This window comes from Podarcis vaucheri (assembly GCF_965113315.1).
Source record: "Podarcis vaucheri genome assembly, chromosome: 1".
Lineage (NCBI taxonomy): Eukaryota > Metazoa > Chordata > Lepidosauria > Squamata > Lacertidae > Podarcis > Podarcis vaucheri.
In genome coordinates this window covers 3,618,070-3,645,017 of record NC_138759.1, presented here as the reverse complement: position 1 = coordinate 3,645,017, position 26,948 = coordinate 3,618,070, and the positions used below count along the sequence as shown (strand labels likewise).

Here is a 26,948-nt window from a genome sequence, read left to right as displayed (position 1 = left end):
GCAGGGAGACACACTGGCTGGCAAAGAATAAAGTATTTGATGGACTTTTCAGAGCTAGCTGACCTGACTGGAAGAATCCGCAACCAGAAAGAAGAGGAGTTTCAAGAGGACTGGAGGAAATTCAAGGACTATTTGAATAAATATTGTAATATAAAAAAATTAGAAATTACTTGAAAGAAACAAATAGGCCTAGGATTAAATTAAGTCATAATTAAATAAATGGGATTTAAAATGTTAAGAAAAGTGAATAAGATGGACTATAATTGGAAATTGTTTTAGTTTAATAATGATATTGGAAAGCTGTTGCTTTTAATTACAAGGAAACTCAGAAGGGGGGGATTTGAGGCAGTTAACCAAGATGTTTAAAAGGTTGGATTTGTGAAGAATTAAGTTTGTTGTTATTGTTTATCTGTTTATTGTTCCCCCCTTCCCCCCCTCTTTCTTCTTTTTCCTTTTTCTATTTTTGTGTATCATCTTGCTTTGTGGTTTGTGTTATCACGGTGGAAAATCTAACAATTTTTTTAAAAAAAGAATAAAGTCTTTGCTCACCAGTTGATGAGCAGAGACTTCCGTCCTGCGCTTCCTCAAGATCGTGCTGGTGCCCACTAGCGAAAAGGTTGGCAATCCTGACACCAGTCTCCCATCTTTGCTGCTACTCCCTGCCCACCCCTAAGTCTGTACTAGAGGGAGCAGAAATTCAGTGCTGTTCACACTGAAAGCCAAACAGGTGGGAAGTACTTTTATTTTTACCTATTTTATTAATTGTCAAGGCAATCTTTGTATGACCCTGTACCTTATTGTGCCTTTTGAACTGCCCCGTGTCTTTCCTTCCAAGCTGTGATGCTTTATGGTTCTACCACAATTAAGAATAAAGGTTCCATTAAGTATTAGTGGAAGGGACGCGGGTGGCGCTGTGGGCTAAAGCCTCAGCGCCTAGGGCTTGCCGATCGAAAGGTCGGCGGTTCGAATCCCCGCGGCGGGGTGCGCTCCCGCTGCTCGGTCCCAGCGCCTGCCAACCTAGCAGTTCAAAAGCACCCTTGGGTGCAAGTAGATAAATAGGTACCGCTTACCAGCGGGAAGGTAAACGGCGTTCCGTGTGCGGCTCTGGCTCGCCAGAGCAGCGTTGTCACGCTGGCCACGTGACCCGGAAGTGTCTCCGGACAGCGCTGGCCCCCGGCCAATAGATGTGAGATGGGCGCACAAACCCCAGAGTCTGTCAAGACTGGCCCGTTCGGGCAGGGGTACCTTTACCTTTTTAAGTATTAGTGGTACCTGGCGTTTGCAGAGATTGGTGACACTAAGTGACCATGCGCCTCAATATTCGTGTATGAAATAAAATCATGCCATATTGGGGAGGGGAGTCATTTGAGCTCTGCCCTTTAGATACGTTGGGAACTAAATTATCTTCTCAAATAAGGGCAGTCTGCCAGGACCACCAGTCCAAATTATTAAGAATTAGACTTCCAGGTTTGGCAATACTGTATAAGCCCTGGACTGCTGTTAAGAGATGAGCAATGAGAGCAAATATTACTAGCCGCTAGTTACCATGTTCCACTATGGGCAAAATGAAGGCTCTGCTTTTCTTTGGGGGGGTGGGACAGGACAGCATTCATTTCCAATTGGTGTTTTAAAATTTTAATACAGTGGTACCTCGGGTTAAGTACTTAATTCGTTCCGGAGGTCTGTTCTTAACCTGAAACTGTTCTTAACCTGAAGCACCACTTTAGCTAATGGGGCCTCCTGCTGCCGCTGCGCCACCAGAGCACAATTTCTGTTCTCACCCTGAAGCGAAGTTCTTAACCTGAAGCACTATTTCTGGGTTAGCGGAGTCTGTAACCTGAAGCGTATGTAACCGGAGGTACCACTGTACAAATGTCTTCTGCAAGGCTGAAAAGGGTTCTTGCAATGCTGTTTGACATAAGGCCCAATGACCCAATAGTACTACAGATGCCAGTCTGTATGAATGATGCGAGTGTGAGTTATGCGCAATCATGTATGGGGTGTGTGTGAGAGAGAGAAGTAAAATGGATAAAAAGAAGTCTGTCCTCGCAGCTCCAAGAGCTTAGGAGAAAAGCCGTAATGACTGGTTCATGAGAATTTAACATGCAACGTGGAACAGGATCCCAGCCCTTGGGAAGAAAGACCCTTTGTCTTGGGCAGGAAATTCAGCCTCATTACTCCATCTTCCAGCTCATTAAACGAGAGGAAAAGCGATTGTTGAAGAGTGGATGCACCAAGAGCACATAACCATCTATTCTTGCCATGCTTGGCTCCAAAAGTTGGTTGATTTTCTGATTCTAGAGGGGTGGCTGGAGCAGCCTGTTGTCACAAAAACAGCAAAGTGGTAGCCAATTTTTTAATTTGCATTTCCAAAGAAGCTCAATATTTAAAAAACTTATCTAAAGATTGTAAGAAGAGCCGGCTGGATCAGACCAATGGCCCACCTAGTCAGTCCAGCATCGTCTTCTGTGGTGCACAGAAACATTGCTGCCTTCGACTGTGGAGGCACAGCATAGCCATATTGACAGCCCTGTCCTCCATAAGGGACGCGGGTGGCGCTGTGGTCTAAACCACTGAGCCTCTTGGGCTTGCCGATCGGAAGGTCAGCGGTTCGAATCCCCGCAATGGGGTGAACTCCCATTGCTTTGTCCCAGCTCCTGCCAACCTAGCAGTTTGAAAGCACACCAGTGCAAGTAGATCAATAGGTACCACTGTGGCGGGAAGGTAAACAGCGTTTCCATGAGCTCTGGTTTCCGTCACGGTGTCCTGTTGCGCTAGTAGCGGTTTAGCCCTGCTGGCCACATGTCACGGAAAGCTGTCTGTGGACAAACACCGGCTCCCTCGGCCTGAAAGCAAGATGAGCGCTGCAACCCCATAGTCGCCTTTGACTGGACTTAACCGTCCAGGGGTCCTTTACCTTACCTGTCCTCCATGAATTTATCTAATCCTCTCATAAAGACATCCAAGTTGATGTTGAATGATCTTCTGCCAACTGCATTTGATAAGGGTAATGTTAAAAATTGGGGGGTAGAATAATTGTCTCTACAGTGGTACCTCGGGTTAAGAACTTAATTCGTTTCGGAGGTCTGTTCTTAACCTGAAACTGTTCTTAATCTCAGATACCACTTTAGCTAAAGGGGCCTCCCACTGCCGCCGCACGATTTCTGTCCTCATCCTTAAGCAAAGTTCTTAACTTGAAGTACTATTTCTCGGTTAGCGGAGTCTGTAACCTGAAGCGCCTGTAACCCGAGGTACCACTGTACATTTGGATATGTGACTGAATCTCTTTGACAAGTGAGTGTCCAACAGTGCCTGTAGTTTGCCAACGAGATGGATCCCGAGAGCTCACTCACAGGAGGCAGCTGCCTACTGCTTCTCTGCATGATCCAGTGTTCTGGCCTTGCCTTCTCCCAATCAGCCTTCCCCGCACGAAAACAATTCTGCCACATTTTTTACCAACCAGTTCTGGTACAGCAGCATCAGCTCCCCTCAGGAGGAGTTTCCCCATTGCAACCCTGGATGAGATTCAGAACACAAGAACAGACTCCTTCAAGGGCAGATGAATAAGGCCATTACTGACTACAGAAGCCTTTTTTTTTGGGGGGGGGGTAAAATGAAACTCAGCAATTTAAGTATTCACCAAAGCTAGCAATTTCAGCGCAAGCAACAGGAGTGCTTCCTTTATGTACAGGAAAGGACTATCATTATTGGTCATTTTATCTGGTCATTCGCGGAACAATCAACCGCTCTCTTATTTATGAGTAAAATGGCCAGAGAGTTAGAATTCATATGATTTTTTTTTGTTTTTGTTTTTGTTTTTTTTTTTAACATTCTCAGCCTTACCATCTGCAGACAAATTTTACTGCCCTTTATTTACAGGATGGATGGTCAAGGCTAATTCTACTTGATTATATGAATTTTTATGTGCTTAAACTTTTAATGGACTTTTAAGTTTGATTTTTTTTTTAAATAATAGACAAAATGATGAACACTGTAATCACTTAAATGCTTGATATTACCAGTTGGGCTTCACCTCTCACCTTTTAAAACTAAAGAGCATAGCTAGGTTGAATTTCAACTCCATCACGTCACCAGAATTTAAGAAGTACCCTCCAATGCTTGCAGACACATGTCCTTCCACACAGCCACAAATCGGGAGAGTTGAAAGGGGACCCTGGGCTCATCTAGTCCAACCCTCCAAAATATAGGGTTCACAGCAAGATTTTGCAGCAAGATTTGTACTACCAAAGAGGCATACACATTTAAGTACAGATTTACAGCTGGGAAAGGAAACATCTATGCTCCTATCATGTACTAAGGAAGAGGAAAATAAAAGTACATAACGTTACACAGAACCCTTTTTGCAGATCTTGAGATAGTTTGAGTGAGTTTGAAATGATATTTAAGGAAGATTGAAGTGAACAGTTTTCGTAAGATAGGGAGAGGATCTCTTATAAAGCACAGTTAAAGCAGCCCTAGATTTGATTTTTTTTTTAAGGGAATACACGAGTGTTGCCCCCCTCCCCTCTCTTACTCGGGAGTAAATTTACCTGGCACAGAAGTAAGAAGGGGGAAAACAACTGAAAGAGGCAGAGTGAAACAAGGGGGAGGGGTGGCATTTTCTAACAAAAGAGGCCATGAAGTCTTATAGAGACTGATATCAGGAGCCTTACAATAACTCTTCTGTCCAACCAAATCAAAGTTAAAACTGGATTCAAATATTTTTCTTTGAATGAACACCATACTTTTATAGGCATACGCTTAATGAAGTACATACACTGCATTTTAGCTTGAGAGAGCAGTTGGCTCAACTAGGCTTTTGCAGCAGAAACATTAGGTTATCAGCACCTTCCAAAATAAGACTGTAGACTCACAATCTCAAAAGTTGGGGCAAAGCAAGAGGTGGGGTAAACATTTGCACACTTCATTCTCAATTTTTGTCTTATTTAGGACTGCTAAGATCCAGCATGGCTTCCTTAGATTTAAATTTTGAAGCAAGCTTGCAGTTTAAACTATGCACACTTAAGAAAGGCAGTCTGCCAGAGACAGAAGGAACAGACAACACACATAACAGACAACATGTAAACATACATCTTCTCATATATGTATTAACAGACAACACACATAACAGACAACATGTAAACATATATATTCTCATCCTTTAGTTGGTTATTGCAAGGAGATGGGCCACTACCTTTGGCTTCATTAAGTGAAATTAGTAGGAAGGTCCCACATGGTTTTATGAGCCTCCTTGCCTCTTCAAACACACCACCAGGTAATCAGACTGGTAGGGCTCACAACGCTTGGTTGACTGGGTACCCCTTTATAGATGCATGCGTTTCTGTTGTTGCTTTTTTTGCTTTTTTCTTTTTTTTGGGGGGGGGTGTCTGGGATAGAGAAGGGGAAAAAGAGGGGTTGATTAGGATTGGTATGTCTAGGGGTTTGGTATGCTTAGTACAGGGACGTATAGTAAAGAGGAGAAGGGGCTTCTAGTTGCCTGGCAACTTCCTTAGTGGGTTTTAGAGAGCTCTAGCTATCCGGTTCCTTGCGTTCCATTTCCTATTTCCTTATTTCCTGTAACCTGGGGTCTCTTTCCACTCTGCCGGTCCTGCCCAATTCCTCATGGGCTATCCCTCCTGGCAACCTCCTACCTATCGTCACATCTCAGGAAAAGGGGCCCTACTGGACGCCCGCGCCATGCAGTGCCAGATCGGGTGGTCCCTGGATAGAATTTCGGGTCGAAAATCCCCCTTGCTTTCGGAAGTGAGCTTACAGTACACGTGGTATGTAGCTCGACCGGTGCGGCTGGGATTGGGATAGAAAGCAAGACCACTTCCTGCCCCCTAGAAAGGACGCTCGGGAAGATCGGAAAGAGAGCTCCAACCCCTTGCTTTCAACTGGGATGCCCGTTGCAGAGAGTCGGCTATCTTTCAAGTCGGGTCTCTCCGTCTTACTTTCGGGCTCCCAATTGGTGCGGCTGGCTGGAGATTTTAAGGAAAAGGGATAGAGCTCAGAACCCCCCTTTCGGGTTGAGCAGCGGTCCACGGTCTCTCTCACTAACCGGACCAAGAGAAAGGCAAGAAGGAGCGATAGAGAGGAGGGCAGAGAATTCAGTTGCCAGGAGACTTCCACCCCCTTCCCACCAGTGCACTGGATTTTCCTTTTTCCTTATACTCATGCGTCTTCTATGATGATCCCGGGATCGATGAATAAGCCGGCTGGATCCCTCTTTTGCTCCCCGGCTGAACTCCTAGGGCTTTCGATTACCGCCCAGAAGATGGCTGGGGGTCCAAAAGGATCTTCCCAGGCAAAATGGCCTGGAGCCGGCTGAAGATTTCGGGGCCCCCAGTCAGCAGCTCGGGAGAACCGCAAGCCCCACGTTGGGCAGCCAACTGTTACGGCTAAAATCTGGGTGCGGGGTTACTCTGCCACCCAGCTCATCGGACTAAGTCCGTGGGTCCCTGCGGAAGAAAATGAGCTCAGCCGGACACAGGAGCAAACTGCAGAAGGTCCAAGTTTATTGCGCAACAGGTTCAAGGCGAGATTGAACAGCCAGAAAGGGGTGACATGAACTTTTGAGATTTCCCTCCATATCCCAGAATACAGTGCATGAAACGTCACGAATACATTATGGGAAGGTTGGGTTTCACAAGTTACATCATGAATATACTTTACACGTCATGAATACATTATGAAAAGGTGGGATTACATTAATTAGCATTTTCGGATGAGGGAGGGGGGATATGCGGAGCGGGAAATATACATAGATACACATTTATTGAGTACCGGTGGTGGCAAGACAATGGGTCAGAGATATGCATCGTCTGCCACCTAATATTGCCCGAAGGAAGGATTTTGCAAGACTATCTGACAGGATTAAGAAGTTCCTGTGTACGTGACCTGCCGCTTCGGGGATTATGGAAGTGGGGATAGCATCATGGAGTCCAAGGGGAACTGAGTTGAATGGCACCGAGAACGAGCAGATCAGAACCACGGCTGATTTTATATCAATTTTTGAAGATTTCAGTGATTTCTAAGCTACTCTGTACTAGAGAGCAAAAGCAGAAACAGAGTGGATACATTGTAACAGGATTTTGACAGTATTACTTGAGAGATTATGGAGGACAGGGGAGGGGTGATGGAGTCCTAGAGAAATTGAGCAAATATATTGTAGTGAAGAAGACATTGCCCCCCCCCCCCCGTTCCGTATCAGTGCCCTGCAACTTTAATCCAGAAAATGAGAGTGCCTCTGCTATCAGAAGTCGGAAATGCAGGTTGCTCAGGGAAACGTTTGAGAGATGTCCAGAACCCTGTTTGTTAACTCAGGTGTAATAGTAAGCAAGAACAAATTGCTCAGTCTAGGAAAGGGAGGGGAACCGCCACTACCAAGAGGCGACAGACTATTCCAAACTAATCCAACCCCTTGTTGAGGAAAGGGCATCATGGCAGATGTTTAGCTAATACAGTAATTAGATTAACATGTTTTGCCAGCAAAGAGAAGTGGTAATTGAAAAGCTGGAAGTACTTGTTTTGCATTAGCAACATGGCAATAACCCTGCCTGCTTTCACAGCGAATGTTTGCTTAAGGCAGGGCTGAACAGCTTAACGCCTAGTACTACAATGGAGTGGAACAGTCTTTGGTCACAGGAGGGCTATATCTAGCACTCAGGAAACCCTGAATGTGAATTGCATTGTTAAATTAAATTCACAGATGAACAAGGCTTTGAAGTTTGTTTCATGTCCAACAGTCACTTTTGCACACCAAGTAGCACCACTAGATAGGATCGTAGGAGTGGAGCACTGTACAGTTGGAAGGGACCCAAAGGGTCATTTAGTCCAACCCACTGCAATTTCAGAAACACACCAGAAACCAGAAAGCTGTCCCTGCTAATGTTGCTGTACAGAGGTGGGATCACACCTCAGATCAAGTTTCAAAGCCATACACAGTCCTAAGGCTCACTGGGTAACCTTCGGCTTGTCAGATTTCACAGCTTATCCTACCGCCAAGGGCTGCTGTTAGAATAATATGGAATAACTGGAATACTGGAAGCAGTTTACATGAGAAAGATGGGATCCAAAGAGGAATTCAACACTTCTGTCAACTCTTGCCTCTGCTGGTTGCTCTGATTTTGAGAACCAGCTTATCCTCACTAGCACACTTGGAATGTAAGTCCAGCAGTTTAAATGACAAGTAGCATTTCGAGATCTATTATTCCACATACAGCCTGTCTTTCCTATAAAGGACTCAAGTCAACAGAGGATTCCTGGGTGGTTTCGCCATCCTGGCTGATCATACCCAAATTCATTTAATGTATTTTTCGCTCTATATAAGATGCACCCAACCATAAGATGCACCTAGTTTTAGAGGAGAACAAGAAAAAAATATTCTCTCCCTCTGCACAGTGCTTCTCCAGCAAAACGGGAGGAGAATCAGAGGGGCTCTGTTTCTCCTCCCGCTTCGCTGAAGGGGCGCTGCGCAGCTCTCCCTCTCTGTGCAGCGCCTCTCCACAGCTTCAGGGATAGCTGTGCCAAGCGTCTTCAGGGGAGGGAGAGAGTTCCTCCCATTGCCCTGAAGAGGCTTCGCGCAGCTATCCCTGAAGCCAGGAGCACAAGCGGAATCAGTGCGCACCGACCCCTCTTGATAGTCTGGCTTCAGGGATAGCTGATCAGCCTGCACTCGCCCCATAAGACGCACACACATTTCCCCTTACTTTTAGGAGGGGGAAAGTGTGTCTTCTAGAGTGAAAAATACAGTAGTTTCACTGAGGTTACTGTTTGTACCGCCAGATCATAAAATAGGACTTTTTGAGATGCACAAGACACAGCTCACAGGGTTGTGATAAAATGGAGAAGGGAGGAAAGACGGGAGCAGTGTTACAAACTGGGATAGAAAAGCTAGGAGCCAAATGGCTTCTGGGACCTGGGATGTGGGCACCAAAACAGAATGTCTAGTTGCCACTGGGGGGGGGGTCGGCAACACTTTTTATTTATCACTTTGATAGGCATGAATTAATACACATTAACTCACACAAGTGGCGCATTGTTAATATCAGATTTTTAGAATTGTTAATACAATGATTAACAATTGTTGATACAAGGAGGTTCAATCTCCACTCTTAGTGAGTGCCTGTTCCAAGATTCACAAAGGAGTTAATCTAGAATTACTTCATTCTGACCGCATCATCACATCTACTTCATTGGCATGGGAGGGGAGGCCCTGGTCTGCGCCACCCCACCCCTCCAAGTCATAAACAACACTGTCAACAATTCACTTTAGTCATTGCTGGCCCACAAATTATGGCTCAACATAATCTCTCAACGGGACAAACAGGATGACGTAATGCAAACTTTGCTAGGGTGATCTCTGCATTCACAGTACAAAAGTGGACCCCCCTACAGTACAAAAGTGGAGAGGAAATGGTGTGGTTTCATGTAAAATGTTTCAATAAAACATGCTTAGGGAAAACAGAGAATTGAGAATGTGTGTGTGCTAGTTGTTTTGAGCTTAACCTGTGGGACTGGGCAAGCAACATCATTTTATTTTTAAGTCTGTTTTGACACATTTGCATACTACTCTTTTATACAAGCTGTGCGTCAAGGTTCAGTTTTATCCTCATAAACACAATTTTTAATATATACTGTAAGCAACCCAGAGTGGCTGGGGAAACCCAGTCCAATGGGTGAGGTACAAATAGTCGTTATTGTTGTGAAGTGCCCTGGGCAAATCTTGCTTCTGTGTCATTCCATCCAGCTAACACGAGGGCAAAGAACATCTCACACTTTACATTTTGAATTTGTATTAAAAAATCCATGGAGGCATTAGTAAGGAAAGGAACAGGGATATAGTGGAATAAAGATTTCAATCAATACTGACAAACTGGAACGTGTCCAGAGGAGGGCAACCAAAATGGTCAAAGGCCTGGAAACGATGCCTTATGAGGAACGACTAAGGGAGCTGGGCATGTTTAGCCTGGAGAAGAGGAGGTTAAGGGGTGATATGATAGCCATGTTCAAATATATAAAAGGATGTCACATAGAGGAGGGAGAAAGGTTGTTTTCTGCTGCTCCAGAGAAGCGGACACGGAGCAATGGATCCAAACTACAAGAAAGAAGATTCCACCTAAACATTAGGAAGAACTTCCTGACAGTAAGAGCTGTTTGACAGTGGAATTTGCTGCCAAGGAGTGTGGTGGAGTCTCCTACTTTGGAGGTCTTTAAGCAGAGGCTTGACAACCATATGTCAGGAGTGCTCTGATGGTGTTTCCTGCTTGGCAGGGGTTGGACTCAATGGCCCTTGTGGTCTCTTCCAACTCTAGGATTCTATGATTCTATTACAGGAGGAATGCATGGTGCAGTCCAGGTGCTGGTCTTACAAGAAACCCACTACGCCTGCAATCCTACGCACACTTACCTGTGAGTTAATCCCATTTTAATTCAATGGGATTTACTTTTGAGTAGGTATTTGTACTTTAAGAGGGAGCACGCCTGTAGGAATGGCAAAATACACATTTTATGGAAGAGTGAGGAACCTGGCATTAGTTGTGGAAGAAGCTAGCCTTAAGCCTCATTTGGACTCTCTCATCGTCAACACAGATTCCATAGTCACCCAGTTCAAAGGGTGAGTTTTTGGTTAAGTAAACCATGATTTATTAGACCAAAAACACAAGTCAGGGCTCCCAGGTTCCAGCATCCCCTTTTCCTTTGTGCACAATAATACAAGGTGACTTCTAGGAGCTGTTAAACCACTGCTTCCCTATAACATTCATATCAGAAAACTGCTTTAATACCCAAATACAGACCAGGATATCTCTGTTGATAAGAGATTAAAACAAGAGTTTCCCAGTTCAATTGTAGCAGGAAGCAGTGGTGTAGCAATCCTGGACTTATTGGAGCCATACAGTATTGTGTGCTTTTAGGACACAGGACAACAGCTATTCTTACAAGCGACCAGAACCAGGCCACAGACTCCCTTGAGACTACCAGCCCTTATTTGAACACTGTTTGAATGACAAGGAACAGAACAAGAAAATTCTTCTTCATATGTACCATATCAGGCTGTTTTATAGACACAGAATTGACTTCAACTAAGTAACACTCAGAGCAGACCTGCTGGAATCAATGGAGCCGATTAATTTCAGTCCATTGATTTCAGTCAGTCTATTCTGAGCATGACTTAGTTGGATACAGCCCAAAGTGGCGCGAAATATATTTGCAGGGCCGAGGGGTAAATCCCATGCCATTTGTTAAATTATTTCTGGTGGGACTTACCCTACACTTGCTGGCACACACTTTGCATTTCTGTCTTTCCAAAGGCTGACACACACACACACACACACACACACAAATTGGAATCAACAAATTGCATTGTGGCACCTCAAAGGCTAACCGTCTTATGGTGTCAAGCTCATTTGTGGGAGTCTGATGGCTGTGGAAGCTCATGTGGGAAGTGATCTGCTAAGCTTTGGGGTACCACAAGACACATGTGTTTCCCACAAGGGCTTTCAGTAGCAGCTCAGAATTCTAACACCCAGTTGTGCCCTAACACAGCCGCTGTTCTAAAATTTATACATAACTCAGTATTTCTGAACAACATTAAATCATGCAGATAGGGGAAGAAAATATAACCATCTCAGGGGGTGTTTTAAGAGAGGATTTGGTGTCCTGCAGAACAGAGGTTTTTGATTTGCAGTACGGAGCGCCTCCCCTGAGGATGATAAACATGGCTTGAAGGCAGAATGTAGCCAGTTCCTTCCAGCCTTTGCCTGTATGCTCAGCACAGAAAGAAGGCTAAGTGCGGCAGAGATTTACATGGCAGAAACCCATACATTATGCAATGAAAGACGTTAAAGGGATAAAAGGAAAAGTTAGGCTGCATTCAGACAGCAGATGACAGGACAACTGCAAATCCAAGTCAAACATTAGAAAAAAAGGGGAAAAAACTTGGCAAAAGCCAGCTCAGCAGCTCAACGGAACAGTTTGATTTTGGGAGATTGTGGATTTGTTCTACCAGACTGCAAGGCTGGACTAGCCGTTTATCTGGGATGCTTTGCACATCTTCATAGCTTTGTTACCTAGGCAAGACTAAACACAAAAATCTGGCTCAGCTGGTATTATCTACTCTGGGAATCGGCAAGTTGAGGAAAGGCTGTGTGGCGCCACCGTCTCACTGATCCACATGCTAAGTGACACACCCTGGTCCTGACAATCCGAGAGCTTTCCAGTTGGTAAACCAGTCTAGCTGTAGCTCTGCCTTGCACAGCATAGCTAGTCAGTTGTTTGTACTTCCCACTTCCTGGTACTTAACCAATTCCTGATCCACAAGAGGACCCCTCCTCTTATTCCATGAGCACTCAGCTCTTTGGCAAGGTCCAAGTACCCTCTGAGTACTGAGTCAGCTCTATCTATATCAGGGGTCTGCAACCTTTAAGACAAAAAGAGCCACTTAGACCCGTTTCCGAAGAAAAAAAACTGGGAGCTGCAAAACTCGTCATTATAAAAATAACTTTTTTGTCACTTGATTTATTATTTCTTTGTTTCACCCCTCAGAATTACTCCTCCTCATAGAAATAAATGTTAAATTAACAAGTTACCTTTTGTGTGTGTGTGTGTTCTTCACTCCCCTTTAAAACAGTGACCAGCGTACATGCCCCCTTTCAATGCAGTGACCAGCGTACATGCCCCTTACAATGTAGCGGGCGGGCGGGAAGGTGACGTCGGGACAGTGCGTGACTAACGCATGCACCGCCCCCATGCGACGTCACAGCCAGTACAGTGCCCGCCACAGTGGGGAGTGTCGGGGCGCACAATGCTCCCCTCGCTAGTATCCGCCCCGGAGCCACGGCAAAGGTGTAAAAGAGCCACATGCGGCTCCGGAGCCGCGGGTTGCTGACCCCTGATCTATATACTTGTGGACACTCTCAAAGAACTCCAATAGGTTTGTGATACACTTGCCCTGGCAGAAGCCATGTTGGTTCTGCTCCAGCAAGTCTTGTTCTTCAGGATCACACTTCAAAACGACCTTGACAGATTAGAGAACTGGGCAAAAACAAACAAGATGAATTTTAACAGGGAGAAATGTAAAGTATTGCACTTGGGCAAAAAAAATGAGAGGCACAAATACAAGATGGGTGACACCTGGCTTGAGAGCAGTACATGTGAAAAGGATCTAGGAGTCTTGGTTGACCACAAACTTGACATGAGCCAACAGTGTGACACGGCAGCTAAAAAAGCCAATGCAATTCTGGGCTGCATCAATAGGAGTATAGCATCTAGATCAAGGGAAGTAATAGTGCCACTGTATTCTGCTCTGGTCAGACCTCACCTGGAGTACTGTGTCCAGTTCTGGGCACCACAGTTCAAGAAGGACACTGACAAACTGGAACGTGTCCAGAGGAGGGCAACCAAAATGGTCAAAGGCCTGGAAACGATGCCTTATGAGGAACGACTAAGGGAGCTGGGCATGTTTAGCCTGGAGAAGAGGAGGTTAAGGGGTGATATGATAGCCATGTTCAAATATATAAAAGGATGTCACATAGAGGAGGGAGAAAGGTTGTTTTCTGCTGCTCCAGAGAAGCGGACACGGAGCAATGGATCCAAACTACAAGAAAGAAGATTCCACCTAAACATTAGGAAGAACTTCCTGACAGTAAGAGCTGTTTGACAGTGGAATTTGCTGCCAAGGAGTGTGGTGGAGTCTCCAACTTTGGAGGTCTTTAAGCAGAGGCTTGACAACCATATGTCAGGAGTGCTTTGATGGTGTTTCCTGCTTGGCAGGGGGTTGGACTCGATGGCCCTTGTGGTCTCTTCCAACTCTATGATTCTATGATTCTATATGTTCAGTTATTTTATCTTTAACAATACTTTCTACCAGCTTTCCTGGGACAGGTGTTAAACTAACTGGTCCGTAATTTTCAGGATTCCACACCACCCCCAATCCCTTTTTGAAAACTGGTGTTACATTGCCTACTTTCAAGTCCTCTGGTATGGCGACTGAACTGAGCAACTTACATATTTTTGTTAAGGACCCTGACCATTAGGTCCAGTCGTGGCCGACTGGGGTTGCGGCGCTCATCTTGCTTTATTGGCTGAGGGAGCCGGTGTACAGCTTCCGGGTCATGTGGCCAGCATCACTAAGCCGCTTCTGGTGAACCAGAGCAGTGCTCGGAAACGCCATTTACCTTCCCGCCGGAGCGGTACCTATTTATCTACTTGACTTTGAGATGCTTTCGAACTGCTAGGTTGGCAGGAGCAGGGACCAAGCAACAGGAGCTCACCCCATCGCCGGGATTTGAACTGCCGACCTTCTGATCGGCAAGTCCTAGGCTCTGTCGTTTAACCCACAGCACCACCCGCGTCCCTATTTTTGTTATTAGACCACAAATTTCACATCTGATATCTTTTAGAATTCTTGGGTGGGTGCATCTGGGCTTGGGAATCTGTCCCTTTTTATTTTGTCTATAATTAGGCTATTGGCCTATGTGAACTCGCCTTGGGTGGCTGACAGTTTTAAGATTAATTTTAAGTTACTGTCACATGTCATGAAGCCACTGTAATTTTGAATCCTGTTCTCTCACGTATACATAGGTCATGTAAATGTCATAATAAAGCCATAAACACGAGTTAAAAGCCAAAACTGTTTGGAGCAGCAATTTAAACAGATTTCAAAAGCTTCCATGCAAAAGCAATTCCCGCATTTAAAAACAATAAGGCACCTAGACTACCAACAACATTACTTTAAGTCTTCTGACATAAGCTTTACCACATCTGGGTCATTCCACGCCAAATCACCTGGTGCTATGTGCTCTCACGTCTCAGATTTTGTTCAAAATTTTTGTGTGTGTACATACCTATGAGATAACCTCAAATTAATTTTTAAAGATGTTTTTGGTCCAAAAACATCAGATAACATTGTAGCATGAGGGTACAATTTTAACTATTCTCATGAATATGTGAGTTATTTCAGGCCCAATATTTGAGTTATTTCAGACCCAAATGGTCGAGTATTAAAATCAGGTGATTTGGTGTAGAATGACCCACCTGTTATTTAAATTTGGCCTGTCACAAAATAAAACTTAAATTACATGCAAAGCACCGTAATTCAGTAATGACAGTGATCTCTCCATTTTAATAGATTTATCCCTGGCACCACCACCATTAACTTTGAAAAGACAACACAACAGACGTCATTCACTCTTGAAGTAGGTTTTTGAACACCAAATTTAGATGTTGTGCATATCCTTCGAACTCCATGCACAGGGGGGGACCCAGTACTTTAAACTTAGTAAGTGAATCAGAGTCCCCTATTGAAAGTCAGATAATTTAGTCATATATATGCAACTGATTTAGACTATTTTAACTAACAAGTGTTGATGGAGAGAGAAAAATATGATACAGCTGAATACTATACAGTGGTACCTCGGGTTAAGTACGTAATTCGTTCCGGAGGTCCGTACTTAACCTGAAACTGTTCTTAACCTGAAGCACCACTTTAGCTAATGGGGCCTCCTGCTACCACCGCGCCGCCGGAGCCCGATTTCTGTTCTTATCCTGAAGCAAAGTTCTTAACCTGAAGCACTATTTCTGGCTTAGTGGAGTGTGTAACCTGGAGCGTATGTAACCTGAGGTACCACTGTATTTACAATGGGGCCCCGCATTTTGAGAGCTGCAAAGAACTTTCAAATCGCTCTGTGTTGCTCTTTTGAGCCTCCATAAACCTGCCCACTAGCAAAAGCCTTTCACACAGATCATGCTGAACTTTGACATTCCGACAACCAGGGCTTCAAAGTGCAGCATCACCCATGTCATTATGTCAGGTGATTGACAGGTGGGTGGCCTGCCTGCCTATCTATCAAATTTGGCCCAACAGGGGTGGGGAGATAATGAAAAGATTCCCCACCTTAGGGTTAAAGTATACCTGTCAGACCTGAATCTGATTACAACTCTCCAATCTTACCTAAAACCTCAATCCATGTATCTGGCTCTCCCATTCTCTTCTCTCAGTTCACAGCTGTCACAGAACTAATGTATTCACCTTTCTGAACTCCACCTATCATAGGAACATTAACTTACGAAACCAACTGAACACAGCAGTTTAGTTTGCACGTCATGGTAAACTACAAACCCATGATTTGCTCCAACAAACCACAATCTCCAGTTTAGTCTAAACCAAGGATCATCAGTCTCAACAGACTGATCTGTAGCCAAAGTTTGTTCTTGGCTTATTGATCACTGTATGCAGGAGCAAAAACAAAACTATGATCCCTGGTTATTACTGACTGTATTTATTAGTCGCCTCATGTGATAAGCTGCTAGTCAACATACCGCAAAATAAGAAACGCACACACCAAAATACAAACAATTCATAATAGAACACGTAAACTGTAGTTTTAAAAAAATCAAACCAGAGCAATAATATAAAACTAGGGGTGAGGGAACCAACCATGCCATCTAAAAACTACATCACTAATCAGATTAAACAAACTAAAACCAGATGCTAAAACATCACTTAAACATATTAAATAGATGTTTAAAAGGCCTGGAAGGAAAGGAATCTGCACTGCTAAACCAGAGATTGTGATTTGTTTTCTCCCGAAGTAAGCCAGTTGGAACAAACTGGGTGCAATTCATTTGCGCGTGGTATGGCTTACTATCATGTATATAGCTAGCAAGGCTTGCTTACAAGTTAGTATGCACAGAGAATAGCTGCACCTGTCAACTTCCACAGACTTCTTTAATCGGTGTCATCTTCACTCAGCTTTGGAGACAACTGCTGTACTAATGTTGGAGCCATAGTACAGTATAGGGTCAGCCAGCATGTGCAATGGTCAGGGCGGCCAGGTGTTGTAGTCCAGAAGCATCTAGAAGGCCATAGGTTCCCCAATCCTGTTTTACATCCTCCTCTCATAGTTACTCGGAACATGGGTGGCGTTGTGGGTTAAACTACAGAGCCTAGGATCTGCCAATCAGAAGGTCGGCGGTTCGAATCCCCGCAACAGGGTGAGGTCCAGTTGCTCAGTCCCTGCTCCTGCCAACCTAGCAGTTCGAAAGCACGTCAAAGTGCAAGTAGATAAACAGGTACCGCTCCGTCGGGAAGGTAAACGGAGTTTCCGTGCGCTGCTCTGGTTCTCCAGAAGCGGCTTAGTCATGCTGGCCACATGACCTGGAAGCTGTACGCCGGCTCCCTCGGCCAATAAAGCGAGATGAGTGCCGCAACCCCAGAGTCGGTCACGACTGGACCTAATGGTCAGGGGTCCCTTTACCTCATAGTTACTGCACTCTCCATCCTGAAATTCTCTTGTGCTTTTCACTTATTTGAGATTTGTCACACGTTTTAAACCACTCTCTCCTCTCTAACTTTTCTTTCTAAAGCACTCATTGATTTTCTAAACCTGCTCTTCCTTCCGTGCAGTATCTTCCAGTACTGATCTCTTTGGGACTGCTCTGATCCCTTCTTGACAATCAGACCTTTTCCTGTTGGCTGCGCGTTTCCTTAAAGCAGCACAAATGTCCTACATACCGTATTTTTTGCTCTATAAGACTCACTTTTCCCTTCCTAACAAGTAAGGGGAAATGTGTGTGCGTCTTATGGAGCGAATGCAGGCTGCACAGCTATCACAGAAGCCAGAACAGCAAGAGGGACTGCTGCTTTCACTGCGCAGCGATCCCTCTTGCTGTTCTGGCTTTTGAGATTCAGAATATTTTTTTTTCTTGTTTTCCTCCTCCAAAAACTAGGTTCCCCAACTTCGCTCTTATAGAGCAAAAAATACGGTAGCTGTCTTTGTTTAATACATCATCATCCTTGAGGAACACATGTGGATCAGATATTCTTTTGACTTTTCAACACCAGATAAAGTTACATTTCACTTAGTTAAAAAACCCACCCCCCAAAAAACTCTCCTCACCCCTAAGAATCCTCCCCGCAGGCAAACTTTTTAACACCTGCCAAAGACTATGACACACACAAGTATTCAAATATACTTATTTCTCCCACGTTCAAACATAACAGGAGAACTGCACTTTATAATTGCTTTATTTTCTGCTTATTAGTTCTTTTACCAACACTACAACCATATTGCGAACACAAAAAATCCTGTTTACTTTATTCAGGGAGATCACAGTCTACAGACTCATTCACTTATCAGACAAAGTTAACGCCATTCAAAAACGGATTCAGTTGCACTTTATAGAGTCACATGAACACAGAAGTTGGATGTACTGAACCTTTTCCCCCCAAAGAAGTTGAATTCTAAGATTGCATTTTATCTTGCAAGCTGCAGATAAATCTCCAAAGTCATCAATTTTTATGGCTACCTTTGAGCCAGAGAGAACACAAAACGTTGTTTCTTTGAAAGAGACACTTAAAATGAAACTTTACTAATTTTTGTTCAGTATCAAAAGTTATTTGATGCATTTGTCACACATTTTTCAACTTCATGTTTCCCACCAAAGACTGGCAATTTAAAGGGGAAAACAAAACCAGAATTAATATTTATCTTTTTTTACCTAAAAAACTGGCACACTTGGAGGAACAAAATTGACATACCAAGTAACGATTTCAAATTAATGTATAAGTTATATGACAATTTGATTCTGTCTTGGTGAGAGAAAAGATACAATAAACCCTTCACCAAAGGTAAAACCACCCATGTTTTTACTGCAGTTAAGATTTATATGAAAGTTTGAGAACTAGTAACAGATCTTCAAGTTTTCCAGTTTAGGCAACTACTTTGTGCTTGGCTTTAGTTATTCCAGAAGACTACACTTAACTGTTTTGTGGACTTTTTGTTTGCATTACCACTCTTGCCAATGCTGTCAGGAAGAAAGATTCTAAATTTATTTTTATTGCAACCAGAATGTAGCATTTTTGTTCGATTCTCTCACAAATTTGTTGCTTTAGTGAACTTTTTGTGAACCGCTGCCGTTTTTCCGATGAAAATTAATTTTTGTTCTGATCCTAAAAATTATTTTATGTGAATAATCTGCATCCAATTTGGAGGAAGTAAAAAATCCAAATAACTATGATATATGTTTATTCAGGATCAGAGCTCAAGTTTTTTTCTGTTAATGATGCTAAGCATTCAGTTCTAAGAAATTAATTTCTCATTACTTTATCCCCCTCAAATATCTTTGGTACAAGCTCTAGAGTCCACAATTTAAGTAGCAAAATCAACACTGAAGAAGTGTAGTGTAATGCCCCAATTTTATTTCAAACTCATACCCTTTAACAAAAGCAATTTTCTTCTGGTTTTGTAGCAATACATTCCTAAAATTCCTCAGATGAGTTTTACTCCTTGAGGAAATCTGAAATTAATCCTTAAGGCTGAATAGGAACCAGCTGCTTTACATTTTTTGCACCTAGTATTAATACTTGATTGAAACCATTTTTATGCTAACCTGAATTCACAATCATATTCCCCCATACAACTAATCAGACATTTGAAAGCTGCGATATGACAAATGAGATGCTTGCCCTTGAAGAACGGAACGTGGAAGTTTACATTCATAGTCGTTTGCTCACTCTCCACCTGAATCATTGCTACCCTTCCAAAGGGCTTTATACATCCAAAGCAGACCAAATAAAGGGACTACCAGAACAGAAGTCTAGAATTTGTCTGTCACTGCCTGCGTGAATTCAGTATGGTTTTGTAACAGATGAAAGGGAAGCAACTTCCAAAGACACTCATTTGTTCCATTTAATTAGTAGTATCTGCAAAACCAAGTTGCCACATCCTTCCTTCATATTAGTACATCGCAATAAATTCTTAAGAGTGACTTATTCAAATCATAGTATAGATGCAGATGCAGGCTACCCCCCCCACCCCCTCAAGTTAATAAAGATGCGTCTTAGAAGCCAAGCTAGAAGGTCTACAAATAATCTACTTAAGTTTTTAGAAGCTTTTAGACCAATTGTGATGCTGCCACCTTTGTCTCAATTATTAAGACAGGAAGAGTTTTTAACATTCAAGTTTTGACTACAAGTTTATGATTTTTTTTTAAAATAATGTGTACATCACACATTATTCTTACGAATTATTGCTGCACTTTATGGAATGAAAGCATATTTGCACTGAAACTGGAAAGTAATGCAACTACTTAATATTGCAGCAGAAAAATTAACTTTACAATGCAAAGTACAGGAACTGTGGTTTGACACTAGTCTCGTTTCATCCTGCATACGGTTGCTATTTAGAATGGAAACTTATTTGCATCCTTAATCATGCATTATATTTGGTTCATAACCTCCTGCAGCTAACATTTTGAAGTGGTTCTTGAATTACCCGGCCATCACTGGGCCCAGTAAGCAACCATACATTTATTCTAAATGCTACCCTTCCGATTTGTCAAAAGGCCAGATAAAGGAGATGAAAATTTTAGTTTCTGGTTACAGGTAAGCTCTCACCATAAAGAGGACAGACTGCAGTTTGTTCATAAGCAATGGTTTTCAGTTTACTAGATAACAAGAGACCTATCAACATATTCTGCATGGTTGAAAAAAGGAAGCAAATCTACAGCAGATGATAATGGAGGGGGGGGTCAGGGGGAACTAAATCAGAAAGCATACATTTAAAAAGGTGATGCCTTAAGCCCCAAGACTCAAAACAAATGAAGTCAAATCATCATAACCAAGGGCTCTCATAGTATGAGAAAAGTTGTTTTGCAAAGCTATATGTCTCCTTCCCCCCTCCCCCCCCATGTCGCTGGAAGCTTGCCATATAAACTAGTGCTTGTGTTCATTCACAGTTGAAGATTAGAGCATCTTAACACCAAGCAAGAATTGTATTAAACTGGGGATCCAGTCAAGTATGTGGAAGAAAAGGGTGGTAACTGGCGAAGAGGTGAGCAATCATTGTAATCCTATGGATGCTTAATTTCAGAACATTTTAGTATGGAGGATCATTCTTTCTCGGGAAGCAAGTATTTCTTTCCCCGCTAAACTCTCTTGAAGACTAGTAATAGTTTGTCTTTTTTTTAATTTTTAATGATCATTAGGATTTATAGTTAGATGTTAACCATGTCAGCCCTTCGTAGAGTCCGTCTCCCGAGGTGGCACAGGACGGCTGAACATACCAATTCCTATCCCTGATTCGGGTCAGGCCTAGTTTCTCTTGGATCTCGTGGGGCTTCATGGCGTCGGGAAGGTCCTGCTTGTTGGCAAAGATCAGGATGATGGCATCCCGCATCTCCCGGTCGTTGATGATGCGGTGAAGCTCCTGCCGGGCCTCGTCTATGCGGTCCCGGTCAGCGCAGTCCACCACAAAGATCAGGCCCTGGGTGCCCGTGTAGTAGTGCCGCCACAGCGGCCGGATCTTATCCTGGCCCCCGACGTCCCACACGTTAAACTTGACGTTTTTGTAAGTCACGGTCTCCACGTTGAAGCCCACGGTGGGGATCGTCGTGACCGCCTGGCCCAGCTTGAGTTTGTACAGGATGGTGGTCTTGCCCGCCGCGTCCAGGCCCAGCATCAGGATCCGCATCTCCTTGTTGCCAAAGATCTTGGACAGCACCTTGCCCATGATGGCGGCCGGGGGGAGGCAGGCATCCACGGGGGGAGAGGGGGGCAGAGGGTTAGGGGGTGGGTGGGAGAAGAAGAAGAAGAGGAGCAGGGAAGGGGCTGCTGCCGCACCCGCCAAGTAATCCACACGGGTGGCGTGGTTGGGGGGGGGGACCACACCTGGACAGGGGAAAGACCAGAGGTTTACTGGTCTCTATGGGGCCCAAGAACTTGAGGAAGGGGCTTTGGGGGAGGAGGGAGGGGGGAAGAAGAGGAATAATGCAGCCCCCACTTATATGCACCAAGAGAAGGAACGGGGGGGGGGGAGATGTTTGACTTGAGACGAAGAGGGGCGTGGCCTCGCGGGCGAGGGGCGGGGCTTGGCGCGAGGGGGCGGGGCTCGCGAGGTCTCCTCGCCCGTCAGTCAGAGCAGGCCCGGGAGCCTCCCCGCGCTCTGCTGGGCTCCCCCGGGCGTCGCTTCGGCGCTCTGAGGAGAAAAGAGAAGGGGAGGAGGGGGAGAGTCAGTCGGAGGCTCCGTCAGGGGCGGCGTGAGGGGGAGGGAGGAGAAGGGAAGCCCTGGCCGCCGCCCGCACTTACCTCAGGGGGCGCCGGCTCTCCCTCAGCGCCAGCGAGCTGGGCCGTCCGCCGGCCGGCCGGCCTTTCCGGGTGGGAGAAGGGGCCCTCCTGCCCAGCCGGCCCGCCTCGCCTCTTCCCTCACAAACTCCCTTGCCTGGCTTCGCTGGCTCGAGGCGGCCGGCGGCGACGCGCATGCGCGCAACTCGCTCCCTCCCTCGCCCCACCGACTTGCGAAAGGGAAGCGGCCCCGCCTATAAGACGGGGGGAGGGAAGCGCGCGCGCGCGCGCAGTTTAAACCCGGAATGCGCACGCGCAGAGTCAGGGCGGGAAACGAAGCCTTTGCGCATGCTCAGTGGGTCGCCCGCTCCCTTCACAGGGAGCCTCGACGGGCGGTTCTGTTCCTTCCACCATTCAGCTCGGCGTTTAAACGCCGCGCCTTTTCCCTTCCCCGAGTGCCGAGACAGAAAGAGAGGGGGAAATAACACCTCAGGTCGTCTCCTCTCGGACTGGCATGTGCGCATGCGCGGTTCCATTTCGCGCAGCCGCATTTCCAGTCGCCAATCCCGGAAGAGAAACCCCCACGGGGAGAATTTACCTCAAGGGTCCGGCCGAAGACCGCGCAAGCGTGGTGGCCTTCTCACCTAACGTGGCCTCTCTCTACTGCGCATGATCCGGAGGAACGGTCTCAGAGACGGAACTGCGCACGCGCCTCGTGTCATCCCCATGAGCCGAGAACGCGCGATCTGCGTCAGTTGCTGCGCGACTCGGCCTGGCGTCTCCTTAAAGGGCCACGCACGTGGATGGGAAGCGAGATAAAATAGCAGTATTTGACATATTTGCGGCCTCTTGTTAAGCGCTCCCTTGCCTGAAGGGAAGATATGTAAGAGAGGGAGAAGAGGAATGCAGACCACGCCCCCTCCTGAATTGCAGCTGTTCTCATGCAAAGCTTATCTGTCCTGTCCAATTTCTTAAAAGACCTCAGGTGACTTTTTCACCTCCTTCTCGTCCCAGGTCTCAGCTCTTGTAAGGCCCATCATGGTAAAGGCTAAAGGGACCCCTGACCATTAGGTCCAGTCGTGACCGACTCGGGTTGTGGCGCTCATCTCGCTTTAATGGCTGAGGGAGCCGGCGTACAGCTTCCGGGTCATGTGGCCAGCAGGACTAAGCCACTTCTGGCGAACCAGAGCAGCACATGGAAACGCCGTTTACCTTCCCACCAGAGTGGAACCTATTTATCTGCTTGGACTTTGACGTGCTTTCAAACTGTTAGGTTGGCAGGAGCAGGGACCGAGCAACAGGAGCTCACCCTGTTGCGGGGATTCGAACCACCAACCTTCTGATTGGCAAGCCCCAGGCTTTGTGGTTTAACCCACAGCACCACCCCATCATAATATAATATGATAAAAATGACTTAATATTTATTGCATTCATTGCTTGCTATATAAAACGTCTCAGAGCAACACCAAATTGTAAGAACGTACAGAACCATAGCTGTCAACCTTCCCTTTTTTTTGCGGGAAATTCCCTTATTCCAGCGCCATTTCCCACTGCTATCCCGGATTGTTAGATATCCCGTAGACTGTCCCCAGAACAGGTGAGGCTGCTGCTCCCTCATTTTCGAGGCTGCTGATCCCTTATTTTCAAATCTGAAAGTTTACAGCTATGTGCAGAACACAAAATATAAAATAACAAAAAGCAGAGAACATTGTTAACCCAAAGTGCTCATCCTGCAATATTATGATGGCCTAGATGAAGGTCCACCTTGCCAACAAAGGTCCGTATAGTTCAAGCTATGGTTTTCCCAGTAGTGAAGTATGGAAGTGAGAGCTGGACCATAAAGAAGGCTGATCGCTGAAGAATTGATGCTTTTGAATTCTGGTGCTGGAGGAGATTCTTGAGAGTCCCATGGACAGCAAGAAGATCAAACCTCTCCATTCTGAAGGAAATCAGCCCTAAGTGCTCCCTGGAAGGACCGATCCTGAAGCTGAGGCTCCAAGACTTTGGCCACCTCATGAGAAGAGAAGACTCCCTGGAAAAGACCCTGGTGCTGGGAAAGATGGAGGGCACAAGGAGAAGGGGACGACAGAGGATGAGATGGTTGGATAGTGTTCTCAAAGCTACCAACATGAGTTTGATCAAACTGCGGGAGGCAGTGGAAGACAGGAGTGCCTGGCGTGCTCTGGTCCAGGGGGTCACGAAGAGTCGGACACCACTAAACGACTAAACAACAACAAGATGAAGGTCCACCAGGCCTGTGTGTTGAGCAAGCTGCTTTATGGAAGTGAGCTGTGCACAACTTCCAACTGTCAGGAGCGATGCACAGCAGGACAGTGTCTCAAACATATTTTCTCCCAAGGCCACATTCCCAGCAATGTCTACACTGGCTTGGTCATGTCCACAAAAGGGAAGATGGCAGGATCCCCAAGGATGTGCTCTGTGGGGAGTTGGCTTCACGGACCAAATCCAGCTCAGAATTATAAGACATGATGGCTGACAATATCAACCCCGCTGTGTGGGAATCCCTTGCAGAGGACCGCAATACAGGATGGATAGCCAGGTCCTGCAGCCACAGCAGTGACCAGAGGAGGAAGGACTGCTTGGAGGAGCGCAGAGAGAAGAAATAATAATAATAATAATAATAATAATAATAATAATAATAATTTATTATTTATACCCCGCCCATCTGGCTGAGTTTCCCCAGCCACTCTGGGCGGCTTCCAATCAAGTGTTAAAAACAATACAGCATTAAAGATTAAAAACTTCCCTAAACAGGGCTGCCTTCAGATGTCTTTCAAAAAGAAGATAGCTGCTTATTTCCTTCGCATCTGCTGGGAGGGCGTTACACAGGGCGAGCATCACTACCGAGAAGGCCCTCTGTCTGGTTCCCTGTAACCTCACTTCTCGCAATGAGGGAACCGCCAGAAGGCCCTCGGTGCTGGATCTCGAACGATAGGGGTGGAGACGCTCCTTCAGGTATACAGGACCGAGGCCGTTTAGGACTTTAAAGGTCAGCACCAACACTTTGAATTGTGCTCGGAAACGTACTGATTCATGTCATGATTCATCTGTAGCATCACAACCGGATGCCTTCATCAGCCTTCAGCTGCAACAAAACATGTTTCACCCCCAAAGGCGCACTCCTCCATTGTCTCCCAACAACGGTCCCACTTTGGCCTGATCCTGCCAGGCTTTTTCTTATGTTCTGCCTATTCTCACAGCAGGTCATTTACACACAGTCTCTAACCATCATGATATAGGCAGGACTGTGGTGGGGTCCTGGGGATCAGCTGTGGGCATCTAAGCAGTTTGGGGAGACACAGCCCACGTTGGTGGGTTTTCTGAACAGAAAAAAAAGAGTATTTCTCATTATTTTAAGAATGTGAGAGGAGCCTCCTGGATGAGGCCGAGGGCCCATCTAGTCCAGCCTCCTGTTCTCACAGTGGCCAACCAGATGCTTGTGGGAAACCAGCAATCAGGATTCGACCACAAGAGCCCTCTTCCCACCTGTGGTTTCATAGAATCATAGATGTGTAGAGCTGCAAGGGACCCATGGGTCTTCTGGTCCAATCCCCTGTGATGCAAGAAACTCAACTAAAGCATCTATGACAGATGGCTATCCAACCTCTGCTTAAAAGCCTCCAATGAAAGAGTCCACAACTTCCTGAGGAAGCCGGACAGCTCCTACTGTCTGAAAGTTATTTATTCATTTGAGAATACCGTATTGATTCAGTGTTTTGATCTTTGCTGCCATCTTCTGGATGATGGACACACAGGAAGCAAACAAGGAGCCCTGGTGTGGTGGCTCTTGCCTTGTTACCGGAAAAATCCGAGGGCTCCCTTGGACAAAAACAAAGACACCAACCAGGATAACTTGGAGCAAAACAGCAGCCTGTAGGCTTGGCCTTTATTGAACTGTTGCAACAGGGTGTTCCCCTCACTTGCAAGAGAGAGGAAAGACCCAGAAAGATGGTGTGCAAGACCTTATAAAAACTTTTGAAATTCCCACCCTCTAGGTCAAGCCCACCCCCAGAAACATCATGCATACATTACAGAAAGGAGGGGTTGAGGGAGGAGTTGTGGTGGTAACCTGAGTGTCCTGTCACCTGGCTGGTTCCTCCTTCCCCCCCCCCCATGAGTCACTTCCAGGAGACAAAGGGGAGTTTGCAGTTTCCTGCCCCCAGAGGGAAGATCTGATCATTGTCCTTTGTTTCAGTCCATGCTGAATCCACTCCCATATGCAAGTTCTTTGTGATCTTGATGGTCTTCTGTCTAGGACCATCAGGGTTGGCATAGCAACTGGGCAGGGCTCCTGTGGATGTGCTGGGATGGTGAAGGGATTATGGCTGACCAGAACCAAGCCACCCCCCTTTGATAGTCCTTGTCATATGGAGTAAAATAAAAATGGAACAGTGCAAATCCGATGTATGGTTGATTTTTCTATGAATTTATAACAAAAGTGTGGCATATGTAGTGTGTGAGTGTGAGTGTGTGAAGTTTGTACAAACTGAATGATTGGGGTGGGGGGTTCCTGCTACAGCCTGTAATCCCAGCTCCTTGGACCTGAGCCTGGAAGGTTGCTCTAGCTCCAGAGTTCTAGGCTGCTGCCATGGACTACAGTATGTTGTTGAATGAGTGCATTGCTAAGGTCAGCATCAATACAATGGTCCTCGGTGTGTCAAGATCCAACAGGATGCTGAATTCGCCCAGATCAAAGCCACCACCCTGGGCATCCTCTCTTCTGAAAATAAAACTAAAATGCACATGTCTCTGAACTTGTGCAAAGTGCCTATTATCCCTGGAAACAATACTCCTCTTTGCTATCAGGCTGGCTTAAGTCTATCTAAGCACATTTTGAAAATTAGTGCTACGCTTACCCCACTTT

At 45.5% G+C, this 26,948-nt stretch overlaps 1 protein-coding gene and 1 long non-coding RNA gene across 3 annotated transcripts; both read right to left on the bottom strand.

Moving 5' to 3' along the window:
- Positions 1–1,637: 1,637 nt before the first annotated feature.
- On the bottom strand, positions 1,638–17,503 carry LOC309529250. The gene is made up of 3 exons (XR_014218142.1): positions 17,259–17,503; positions 15,515–16,898; positions 1,638–1,749 (listed from the first exon to the last, which is right to left on the bottom strand). It is a non-coding gene; the product is annotated as an uncharacterized lncRNA (long non-coding RNA).
- A 507-nt stretch (positions 17,504–18,010) lies between these two features.
- Positions 18,011–22,680, bottom strand: ARF6 (ARF GTPase 6). Of its 2 annotated transcripts, none has more exons than XM_082230373.1 (2): positions 22,662–22,680; positions 18,011–21,977 (listed from the first exon to the last, which is right to left on the bottom strand). In XM_082230373.1, exon 2 carries the CDS (start codon positions 21,510–21,512, stop codon positions 20,985–20,987), a length of 528 nt encoding a protein of 175 aa, XP_082086499.1. In that variant the 5' UTR covers positions 21,513–21,977; positions 22,662–22,680; the 3' UTR covers positions 18,011–20,984. The 2 variants fall into 2 exon arrangements, with proteins under 2 accessions (XP_082086499.1, XP_082086498.1); XM_082230372.1 differs by lacking the exon at positions 22,662–22,680 and adding an exon at positions 22,088–22,292.
- Between the last annotated feature and the right edge of the window lie 4,268 nt (positions 22,681–26,948).

Excerpts from the sequence above, each read along its gene's own strand:
- ARF6 (XM_082230373.1), bottom strand. The coding sequence starts at position 21,512 with ATGGGCAAGGTGCTGTCCAAGATCTTTGGCAACAAGGAGATGCGGATC.